We start from the raw sequence: 10,832 nt of genomic DNA on the forward strand, positions 1-10,832 counted from the left end.
GGGGATTATTCACTCTCGCTTGGGCCGGTTTTGTTTTGGTGTTTGTTTTTTACGTTGGAAAAAAAATGGGGATGAAATAAAAAAGATAAAACTTTCCTCTTCTCTTCCTGCCTAACTGCTGGGCGTGTGTGCCTGCCTGCCTGCCTTCAGGTCCCGATAGGAAGCGAGGGCGCCAGACCTACACCCGCTACCAGACCCTGGAGCTGGAGAAGGAATTCCACTTCAATCGCTATCTGACTCGGCGGCGGCGGATAGAGATCGCCCATGCCCTCTGCCTGACGGAGCGGCAGATCAAGATCTGGTTCCAGAACCGGCGGATGAAGTGGAAGAAGGAGCACAAGGAGGAGAGCTCCAGCACTCCGGCTCCCAACGAGCCCACGTCAGCAGCAGCGTCTGTGGAGAAAGTGGAAGAAGATGAAGAAGAGGAGGATTAGGGAGTCCCATTCGAGGAAGCAATCTCTTAGAATAACGTACACACGTGACAGCTGTAAAAGCTCCCTTTAAAGAGAGAAAGGAAAAAAAAAAGAAAGAGACATTCACTGTTTTTATTAAAAAAGAAAAGAAAAAAAAAAAAAAGTTAATCAGTTCCCTTTAGTTCTGTCTTGCAAGCGAGCGTTTGCAAATATGAAAACGTCTCTTGGGTTGGACTTCCAGCCCTCTCTCCCCTCTCCCGTCCTCCCCAAACCCGCCCCGTGGTAGCATATCCTGAGAGCATCCTACAATCATTTGAGTTTTCGTTCACCCACGCTCGGGTGGGTTTCTCTTGGGGACGTTTCGGTGGGAGGACTGCTGCTCGCACATAAAGTACACCGTGACCTTCCGAAGTAACTACCTGACTAAATAGTCCCAATCACGTCGTAAGGGGAAAAGTGCATTAGGCTCGTATTGAGGAAAACTACCTAATTTTGAATAAGTAGCTCTGCACTTTTCTTTTTTTGTATTATTTTTTTTTTCCTTTATCTTTTCTTTTAATTATTGTTAGGAAAGTACCATAACTAACAGCTACACTAACAAAAGGTAAAACAGCAAGCGAGGGGGGAAAAAAAAAGATGTGCCACAAACCACTACAATCCACAGCAATGAGTCGTACTACCTATTTTTCAGACTACCTATATATCTTGCTCCGCCTACCTATCTTCGAAAGTATGCTGTATTTTAGTAGTCAGAAGAAGATAACGTACTAATGTGAATTGCAAAACGCTTTTAGAAACATAAACGCAGTCGTTCGAAAAGCACGCATCGATAGCTTTGGTATAGAATTTGGTACCGTAAAGGCTGAATATATTTAAATTTAAAATAATATATTTATTCCAAAGCAATTATTAATGAAAACCATATGCTGCAATATATCTCTGTCCACGAACCTTTACTCTCTGGAGTGAGGGAGCGAACGCACACGCCAATATTGTACAAAGCGGTTTAGTATCTACCGTGGGCTTCTACCTTAGGCTGCCTCTGCTCAAGGCCGTTTCCTTATCCTGGGTTGATCTTACTCAATATAGCTGAAAGTGTTCTTGGCAAAGCGAATTTAAATGACCATGTAATCGCCTTTCAAATATCTGTTTGTCCTGATGATCCCAACGTGTTAATATGTAATACCGTGAATTTTCCTAAGATAGCAGATATTGTATATTTGAACGATTTTTTTTTTTTTTTTTTTTTTTGTCATTTATATTTGTCTTGGAGCTCATTTGTAAGACCATGTCATAAATTGGGAAGTATGTAATTGATTGGGAAACTTTGTCGCATGACGTATCGTTCAGATCTCTGTATAAACCCGTCTCGAAGGTTTGGCTAAAGTTTATTCAAACAATTGTATGTTACAATGTGTTTCGATGTGTTCGTTGTGAACATTTGGATATGCCGTGTAAGTATTGGAAGTGAAAAAAAAAAAATGTCTGTGAACTCTCTTTGGAAGTGATCCCGTGTTCAAGTATCCCCCACGATAAATGTGTTTTATGTCACACGGAAAATAAAGATGCTTGTTGACAATTCATTGTGCTTTTATTTTTATTAGGGAAACAGTTCGAAGGGAGAATAAAAAATAATTCACACGCGCAAATGAAGAATTTCGACAACATTATTATTATTATTTTTCCCCCATGATCGAAAGGAATAAAATAATCCGAGGTGACGAATGGCCAGCGATCAGTCAATTTCTCTATCTCGACTTCGTGGTTCTTTTTTTTTTTCTCTCTCTCTCTCTTTTAAAATTAATTTATTTCTTCCAGCGCGGTTGATTAATAAAGCGGAAAGCTTCTTTATGGCCGGGCTTCCTTCCACCGTGCTTCGGGCTCCTCTAGAAAGCCCGAGCCCGGCCCAGGCGACCGTGACAGAGCCCCATTGGCACGTAGGGAAACCAGATTTAGGAAGGAGCAAAAAGTGAGGGGCGAAACTTCCCGAGGTGAACGCTCGGCTGCGGGCGGGCGGCTTTCCGGGGCCGGGGGGCACGGGAATGGGGCTAAAAAAAGGGGAAAAACAGCCCCGCTTTAGGAATGAGATCCATTCTGCTGTGTAGCACGCGACGTCGAGGCGAGAAAGTGTTTTCAATGACGAAAGAAAAAAAAAAAAAAAGTCAGAAATCAAAAATCGGAAATTAAAAATTAAAAAATAAAGCAAAAAAATATTTTTTTTAAGAAACCCGAAAAGCGCCTTTATTCGGTCGGCCGAACGCAGAGCAGAACGGGAGCATCGTCTGAGCTGAAGTTCCCCTTCACCGCCGCGCTCGGTCCCCGCCGATGGACTAATTGCAATTTTAATAAAATTAGTGCGAACTCCAGGTCTGGTAAAAAAAAAAAAAACAAAAAAAAAAAAAAAAAAAACTCCGGGGCTGCGTCTGTGGTAAGATGGCGCCTCTCTAAGACCTGCCTCTTCTTAGTGATGAGGAAAAGGCCATAAATCCGTTGTTGTTTATGAAAATTTACAACTTTGCAATACAACTTTATGAGTTGTTCGGTTTTTCCATTGGTCGTTGTCGGTCATGTGGATGGTAACCGTGAACATGAACTTTTTTATAATTTCCCTTGCGAGAATAGAGCCGCATTCTTTTGCTGAGCTCTGTCCTGCTTCGGATCTCTCTGGCTTTCAATCCCCATTTCATTTGCTCTTTGTAAGGCAATAGTGAACAAAGTGTGCGGAGGTTCGGCATAAGCAGCCGCCTAGAACACAGATCCGGGATGGCAATTTCCAGTTCCCCCGCTGGAAGGTGTGGCATATTGGATTCAAAGCACTGGCGTGGCAGATTTTCAACTTGCAACCTGGCTAATTTCCTGCTTCTTCTGGCACCAAAAGGAGGGCGATTCGTCTCCTGTGCAGCCAAAGCGACAGCTGTCAAAGTCGCAGGGGCTCCTGTGAGCCAGAACCTAAAAGGTGAGAAATGTATATGACACTGCCGTAAGCAGGGAAACATGCTTTAATACGGGGAGATATTAGACGTGTGCAATTAAAGCGAATGGGAATGTGAGCGGCCAGAAATAGACGCGGTCGCAGCTCGGCTCCTTTCGGTTTAACCTGTGCATGCGGAGATGCTGAATAAAACGCAGATTTGCTATTATTTATTCGGGAAGCGTGGATTTTTCACCAAGTTTATTTCTGTTGGCGTTTGCCAGGGGGTCGCTATGGCATTCCGAATATTTTCTAAGAATTCAGGTTTACAGCATCAGTCTGGGAGGATTACTGTTATTATTTTTTGCAGACGGGGGGGGAGGGGGGGCGAGGGGGGGGGGGATGATTTATATATGTGTATAAAAGCAATATTTTTCTTTCGCAGCATTAACTTTAAGCTCCATCGCGGCAGATGAAATTTAGATGTGATTTATCTGTAATCATTTTAAGGCTGTTTTGGAGGGGGGAAGGAGGGGGGTGGAATCACGGCGCGACGCTGCTGTGTCCGGCGGAAGGTTCTGCCCTGAACGCGGCTGTGCCTTTGGTTGTGTCTCTTGGATGGTCGCCGCGGAGCCGTGGCGCAGCGCTCGGGCGGCGGCAGAGCTCAGCCCGGCTGCGCGGAGCGGTGCGGGGATCGCGGAGCCGAACTCATTCTCCCCTCGCTGTGAGCGGGGAGAGGGCGCGGGCCCTCTAACCCCCAACCCCCGGGGAAAGCTCTCGGGCCCCCGCCGCCGCCCCTCGGTGACAGCCATCACGGATGAGCGGCTCGCAGCGCTGTTTGTGCCGCCGAAGCCTCGCATTTGTATTGCATTGCGGTACCCGGCGGAGTGGGGCTGCGGCGAGCGGCGGATTATTTATTGCGGGCGGCGGTGCTCAGTGCTGCCACGGCGTGGCCGAGCAGCGGAGGCGGGCACAGGGCGCGGGCCAGCGCCGGGAGACTGCGCCGCTGCTGCCGGCACCGCGCAGGGGCTTAACCCCAGCCTCCCCCCATCAAAAAAAAAAAATATTAAAAAAGAGATATATTTTTAACAATGAAATCCTGCCTACCGCACCTCTACGGAGCATCGCTCCCGTGGGCCGATATCGCGCTGCTCCCTCCCTTCGCTGTGCCCTCGGTGTGTGTGTGTGTGCTTGTGCGTGAACCGAGGGCGGCCCTCGGTCTGTGCCCCCCGGGCTGCCTCCAAGTGTCCCTCGGGTCAGAGCGGCCACTTGGCCGGCCCGGAGCGCTTGGATTCGAGCTCTTGGTTAAAGGCTTGGGAGCGGGGGCGGGGGGAAGGGAACGCTGCCGAGCACAGAATGGTTTCTAAGAGGTTTTGTGCACGAGGAGAAGGAGGATTTTGGGGTGAGGAGGGGAAGTGTTCCCGCACCTGTACCTGTGGATGAAGAGAAGGGTACGCGGGATGCGGAGAGCTTTGCAAACAAACGCACGGCCGGCAGATACCGGGGGCTGAAGAGCGGGCTCTGTGGCAAAATGCTGCGGCTGCCTTCTGCTTCCCTGCAGGAAAACTACAGTGAATGTGGCCGGGCAGGCAGAACTCGGGGTGCCGGTATTCGGGGTGCGCGAAGGCAGGGGGAGGAGCGCAGAGGACGTGCAGATATGAGTGCGGCACTGAGCGCAGCGCCGAGCGTTCGGCTGTCACCGAAATGGCTCAGACCGCGGCCCGGCCGCACAGAGAGCGCTGAGTGCCTTCGAATGTTATGAGGGCAACGAAGAAATGGTTTCGCTGCCCGCGGCCGGGATGTGGGCGGTTCGGTTTGGATGCGAGCGATAACTCGAGGCAGAGAAGGAAAAACCAAAAGAAATAAATAAAAGAGAGAGAGAGAAATAAATCAGTGCACAAGCAATGCTGCAAAACGTAAATAAAAGAGAGCCTTGCGAGACTTTTTAAACGTTGGTCTCCGTGCGGTGGATTCACACAAAGGCCGCCCGAGCACAACTTTTTAAAGTAGGGCCGCTGCACTCTGCTCGCCCCGAATATTGATGTTTCATGGCGCGTTTTCGTTCTGCCCCACGTTGGGAGAAATCCTCTCGTTTTAAACCTCTTTGTGCTCACCGCGCTGGGTGCTGGGCTGCTGCCGTTCCCCCTTTTTATAGCCCTATTTGCAGAGAGCACAAAACTTTCCTGGGGAAGGGAAACACGCGTTTCCCAATGAGCCCGCAGCTCAGAGCCGGCGTTCTGCCAGGTGTGGCCGCGGGTCGGCCGGCACCGGGAGTTTAAGGAAGTTGAAAAAAAAAATTGGAGGCAATCAACATCTGAATGTGAAAGTCCAGCTGAGGCCGCGAACAATACGAACTATTGTGGGGCGACGTTTTAACTCGCTGCTGTTTTATAGGTATCGTAATCAGCCCCCGGAAATGAGATAAATAGTCCTCCGACAACAACAGAACTCTCGGGTTAAAGCTGCTTTAGGAAACGGGGCTCGCACGAATACCACTTTCCGGCGGAGAGCGTTTAAAAATAGGATATTGGCTGTGTTGTAACGGGAACACGCACGGCTCGGGGTGTGCCCTCCTCCTCAGGAACCGCGGGGTTACGGCTCCGCCGTGCGCATCGCGGCGAATTTCATCAGCACTATTACTATCCCAGCCCTGGGCCGGGAGTGAGATTTCCGCTACTGGTAACTGCCATGTTGAAAAATGAACGTGGAAATGTTTGTTTCGCGTTGTTGGCTTTTTTTTTTTTTTTTTTTCCCCTCTCTCTTAAAGACACACATTTGTGTTTAATCGAATTATTTTAAAGCTACGACGAAAGCGATTGGCTTCTATTGACTCGTTAGCAGGCCTTTATTAATTAGGGATAGTCCCGCCAGCTCGTTGTTGGTTTCGGATGTTGGGTTCCTTCGGCCTGGCAGCGGCCGGGGTGGGGAGTGAGGATGGCCGACACGTGGAGGTGTATCGGGGCTGTGAGCGGGGGATCGCCCGTCCCTTCTCAGCCCGTTCTCGGACACTGGAGCGGAACACCCCCTCCCCGCAGGCCGCATTTCCCCGCTCGGGCCCACAGCTCGCCGTTAACTGCCGGAGCGCTCATTAACACCCGGGACCGGGCCCACGCGGGAGGCGCAGCCTCACACAAAGCTGGCGCGCCTGGGCGGGAAGCCCCATCCGAGGGGGGATTTCAGCACATCACCTCCAGCCCGGCGGCCTCGGCCCCAGCGCCGAGGTGGGGACTGCGGCTGGGTGCGGTCTCTCTCCCACCGGCAGAGCCCCTCCGGCGCCGCGCTGCCCCTTCCACTCTCCAAACTTTCCCTCGGCAGCATCCATCATCGCCCGCCCCCTCCCCAGGGCCGGGGCCCGGCGATCGCCCACTCCTCCTCGGCGCTGCGCGGCGACAACTTTTACGGGAGGCTCCTCTCTCCTACTACCCCCCCGCGGCCCCCCTTCCTCCCTCCGACCACCGAAGGAGGGGGCTCCGCGTCCCCCGCTGTCACCCGCGCGCCGCCGTTCTCACGGCGGGATCCCCGAGGGGCGGTCCGCCGGGCGGGGGCGCGGTCGGTCCCCGCGGGCCGTGGGCGCGGGGCGGCGCGGGGCGGCGCGGCGGGGCCGGGGCTGTCGGTAACTTCGCAGCGCGGTGGCGGCGGCCCCGGGGGAGCGGGCGCCGCTCGCGCTCCCATTGGCCGCCCCGCCGTCAGCTGCTCCTATTTTCTGCTGTCGCTTTTGGCGCTCGGCCATCCAGAAACAAACCACTTCGATGACTACTAATAGTTATAGCCAGATGTACTAATACACAACAAATCACGGTCCGGGAGAGGGGAGAGCAAATGAGTTCCTATTTCGTGAATCCCACTTTCCCCGGGAGCCTGCCCGCTGGCCAGGACTCCTTCCTCGGGCAGATCCCCCTGTACCCGGCGGGCTATGATGCTCTGAGGCATTTTCCGGCTTCGTACGGGGCGAACAGCCTGCAGGACAAGACCTACACCTCACCTTGTTTCTACCAACAGTCCAACACCGTCATTGCTTGCAATCGGGCTTCCTATGAGTACGGAGCCTCCTGTTTCTATTCAGACAAGGAAATAAGTAGCGCCTCTCCCTCCGGCAGTGGCAAGCAGAGGGGACACGGGGACTATCTGCACTTTTCTTCCGAGCAACAATACAAATCCAACGGCGTGCAAAGCAAAATTGTGAATGACGAGGGCACCGACCGGAAGTACACGAGCCCTGTTTACCCCTGGATGCAGCGGATGAACTCCTGTGCCGGTAAGTGACTGAGCGCAGCCGAAGGGAAGGGGAACCAAAAGTTTCTTTCCCCCGGATTTTTTTTTTTTGTTTGTTTGTTTTGGTTGTTTGTTTTAGGTAAACTGCGGGCTGCCGGGGGGGCAATGGTTCCGCAGGCACCCGCTCGGATAGGACCTGGCATACTGGCACCCTGGGAGCAGCGGCCGGGAGCCCAGCCTGATGAAATGGGCAAAAAAATAATGGCAATAGAAGGGACGGAGCAAAGCCCTTTCCCCACTCTTCTAAAGCCACCCCAAAGCTCGGCTCCTTCATTGTCAGAGAGCGATGCAAGGAATATGCCCTCTGCACTGAGGGTCCAATGCATTTGTGGCACATTCCTCATCGCCCCCCTCCCCCAGCTCATTAGTATTGGATATTGAGAGCACGTTTCGGGGCCGCACTCCCATGGCATCGCAGATTTTCTCTGCCTTACAAAGTGAACTGCATGGGATCGAACCGTTCTGGCTAGGAGTGGTGCTGGAGAAAGGAGGGGTCCTATCGGGGAGGCACCTATTTTTGATAATCCCATTATCACATTTGCTTGCATTATTTGCTAATGAGTCCCGGAGTGAGAACCCCTCCCGCGTTTATGGTCGTTGGACTATGGGTTGTATTTCTTTTTTTTTTTTTTTTTTTTTTTTGGGGGGGGGGGGGGGGGGGGGTGAAGGGGGAAGTTAAACTTTTAGCAGGACCATTCTGATGCTGCTTTGCATTGGAGGGCAATAAATTCCGGAGCAAATGGCAAAGGCCGTTCTATGATCTTTAGCTGATGTCTATCATTATGCTTAAATTACAGCTCCTCTGTAGCTATAGAGCAATAGAGCGTGTTTGTGTCAGCACACACACGCACACACACGTGCACACACGCACAGCCCTGCCTGCACACGTGTGTGTGTATGTGTGTGTGTGTGCACGCAGCTTCCCTGCACCCGAGTAGGGTGCTACCTACAGTTCTCCCCCCCTCCCGCCCCCACCTTACTGCCCCTTTGTATCACAGCCACCCCATGAGCACGTCCGCACCCTCAGCCGTTCAGGCAGGAAGAAAGGGGGACAAAAAAGCCCCAGAGGCCCCCTCCTCTCCCACTCCCCCCCCCCCTCCCCCACCCCCACACCCCCGCGAAAAGCGGTACGGCTTTGTGGTCTGAAAGCACTGGGCCCTGTCCAACACGCTCGTTTTGTCTTTACTTCTGCAGGTACAGTGTATGGAGCTCATGGGAGACGAGGGAGGCAGACTTACACCCGCTACCAAACGCTAGAGTTAGAGAAGGAGTTCCATTTTAACAGATACTTAACCCGAAGACGACGCATTGAGATTGCGAACGCTCTCTGCCTTACCGAGCGCCAGATTAAAATATGGTTTCAAAACAGGCGGATGAAATGGAAAAAGGAAAACAAATTCATAAATTCCACACAGCCCGGCAGCGACGAAACAGAGGAAAAGTCAGGGGAGTAGAACCGTGTTTAATAAATGCTACCAGGCCCGTCCTTAGCGCTCGCTGTTATATTGTTATTTACCTTGTGCTCCTTCTGCTACTAAAATCGCATAGGTTTGTCACAGCCTATTAATCCCCACAGGCTGATGTACATCTGCGATCAGCCGGGACTTGCTCTAAGACATGCACAAGTCTGAGCTTTCGAGCTACGGCCGTGTACATAGATAAGAACCGCTTCTGCCACGAGTAGATGGCGTTGCTTAAAACATTCAGAGACCTGGCCCAGGTTGTAAAATATTTGGGTATTTATCTGCGTGCGTGAGAGTGTCCTTGGAGTGCCTGTGTGAGAACCGACCCATGGGGGACGGTTATTATTATCGTGCGTGTGTGATTGTGAACATTCATGCTGTAGAAATATGAGAGATGGTAGAAAATCTCGGGTTTATCTTTTTACCAGCTCCCGCTACATCGGGCTGCCTCGATACTATGTGTTCAGGATTTTATGGTCCGTAGGGGAGGGGAAAAAAAAGTTTTACACGACTGTAGGATATTTAAGTAGAAAAAAAAGCAGAAAAAAATCATTGTAAAAAAATCGTTGTATAAAAACTTGGGTATAAGCTTGCTGATAATGCGAAAATGAATTGCAGGGACACTTCTAAATGCCACTAAACTGACCCCAGTCTGCACTACTGAAACCGAGTAAGAGCTCGGTGACAAACTTTAGGACGAGAGAGAGGAGAGGCTTTGAAGGGGCGAATTTCTGTGGTTCCCTTTGAGCTCGCACTGAGATTTCAGTGAGCTCAGCTCTGCACTGAATTATGGACTTCATTTCTTGGGGATTCGAGGGTTCGGATCCATCTTTCTTTCTTTTTTATTTTATTTTGTTGTCCCTTACCATCTTCTGAACTAAAAGGAAAGAGTCGATAGTATTATCTCGGGGATATTTTTCCCCGCTTTGTGGTACCTTAATTTACATCCGCATTTCCTAGCACTGGGGAAAAAAAAAAAAAAAAAAGAAAAAAAAAATAGGGAAAAAAAAAGATATTTTAAAGAGATACAGCTGCGATAGCATGGTTCCATTTCGGGTTCTGTGTAAGGAACAGAATTGCAGCGGTTGATATGTATGTTCTATCTCTATATGTTGTATTGTTTGCGTGTAAGTGTGCTGTGAGGCTGTGCACAAACCCACTTGTGTGCGCACCGAGGCTCTTTTGTTCGGGAGGCAGCGCAATTTGGGCTACCGCTCTCAACATTTCACAAGCTAGATTCCAAAATCCTACTGCAAAATGGCCACCAAAGGATTTATAGTATTTTTTTTTTTTTTGCTGGGAGGCAGAAAAGTAGCACCGACACCGACCGCCTGCGATCCGCCCGCTAGCTAGGGAAGCGCCGCACAGCTCTCATCCCACAGAGCTACCTGCCGCTGCGGAGCGGCGGGACCCGCTCGCCTCTCGAAACCTCCGCCGCGGGAAAACGGTACAAAAAAACACATATCGTAACGCGGATGGTGCGAGGGACGTGACCGCCGCCAGCGCCGGGGACGGAGCACGCGGCGATCGCTGCCCGCCTCGCACGAGCATCACCCCGCGGAGGCGGCGAGGCGCTCCCCTCGCTGCCCCTGGGCTGCCCCGCCGCCCGCCCGCGCCCCTCTGCCTCCGCTCCCGTTCCGCGTCGCCGTCGGGGGCCGTCACCCCGCACCGACCCCGCTCCGCGCCGCCATCCCCCGCGCCGCCAGCGGGTGGCGCTCGAGGCCGGCGGACGGGAGGCGGCGGTGGCGGCGGCGCGCGGCGGCGGCGCGCCCC

General features: G+C 51.8%; 2 protein-coding genes and 1 long non-coding RNA gene across 3 annotated transcripts; all 3 read left to right on the forward strand.

The window, feature by feature from the left end:
* Positions 1 to 101: 101 nt before the first annotated feature.
* On the forward strand, positions 102 to 1,996 carry LOC122168718 (homeobox protein Hox-A7; the record flags this gene model as incomplete). The annotated part of the gene is made up of 1 exon (XM_042834267.1): positions 102 to 1,996. A coding segment is annotated over one exon (333 nt), but the record flags the coding sequence as incomplete, so codon positions are not given.
* A 991-nt stretch (positions 1,997 to 2,987) lies between these two features.
* Positions 2,988 to 6,083, forward strand: LOC122168717. The gene is made up of 2 exons (XR_006171328.1): positions 2,988 to 3,369; positions 5,719 to 6,083. It is a non-coding gene; the product is annotated as an uncharacterized LOC122168717 (long non-coding RNA).
* Positions 6,084 to 7,006: 923 nt separating this feature from the next.
* Positions 7,007 to 10,542, forward strand: HOXA6 (homeobox A6). Its single transcript, XM_042834266.1, has 2 exons — positions 7,007 to 7,579; positions 8,791 to 10,542. The coding sequence occupies exons 1-2, from the start codon at positions 7,144 to 7,146 to the stop codon at positions 9,048 to 9,050; spliced, it is 696 nt and encodes a 231-aa protein (XP_042690200.1). The 5' UTR covers positions 7,007 to 7,143; the 3' UTR covers positions 9,051 to 10,542.
* Positions 10,543 to 10,832: the final 290 nt, after the last annotated feature.

This window comes from Centrocercus urophasianus, unplaced genomic scaffold (genome assembly GCF_019232065.1).
Source record: "Centrocercus urophasianus isolate 14NV4802_14NV808 unplaced genomic scaffold, USGS_Curo_1.0 seq_441, whole genome shotgun sequence".
Classification (NCBI taxonomy): Eukaryota; Metazoa; Chordata; class Aves; order Galliformes; family Phasianidae; genus Centrocercus; species Centrocercus urophasianus.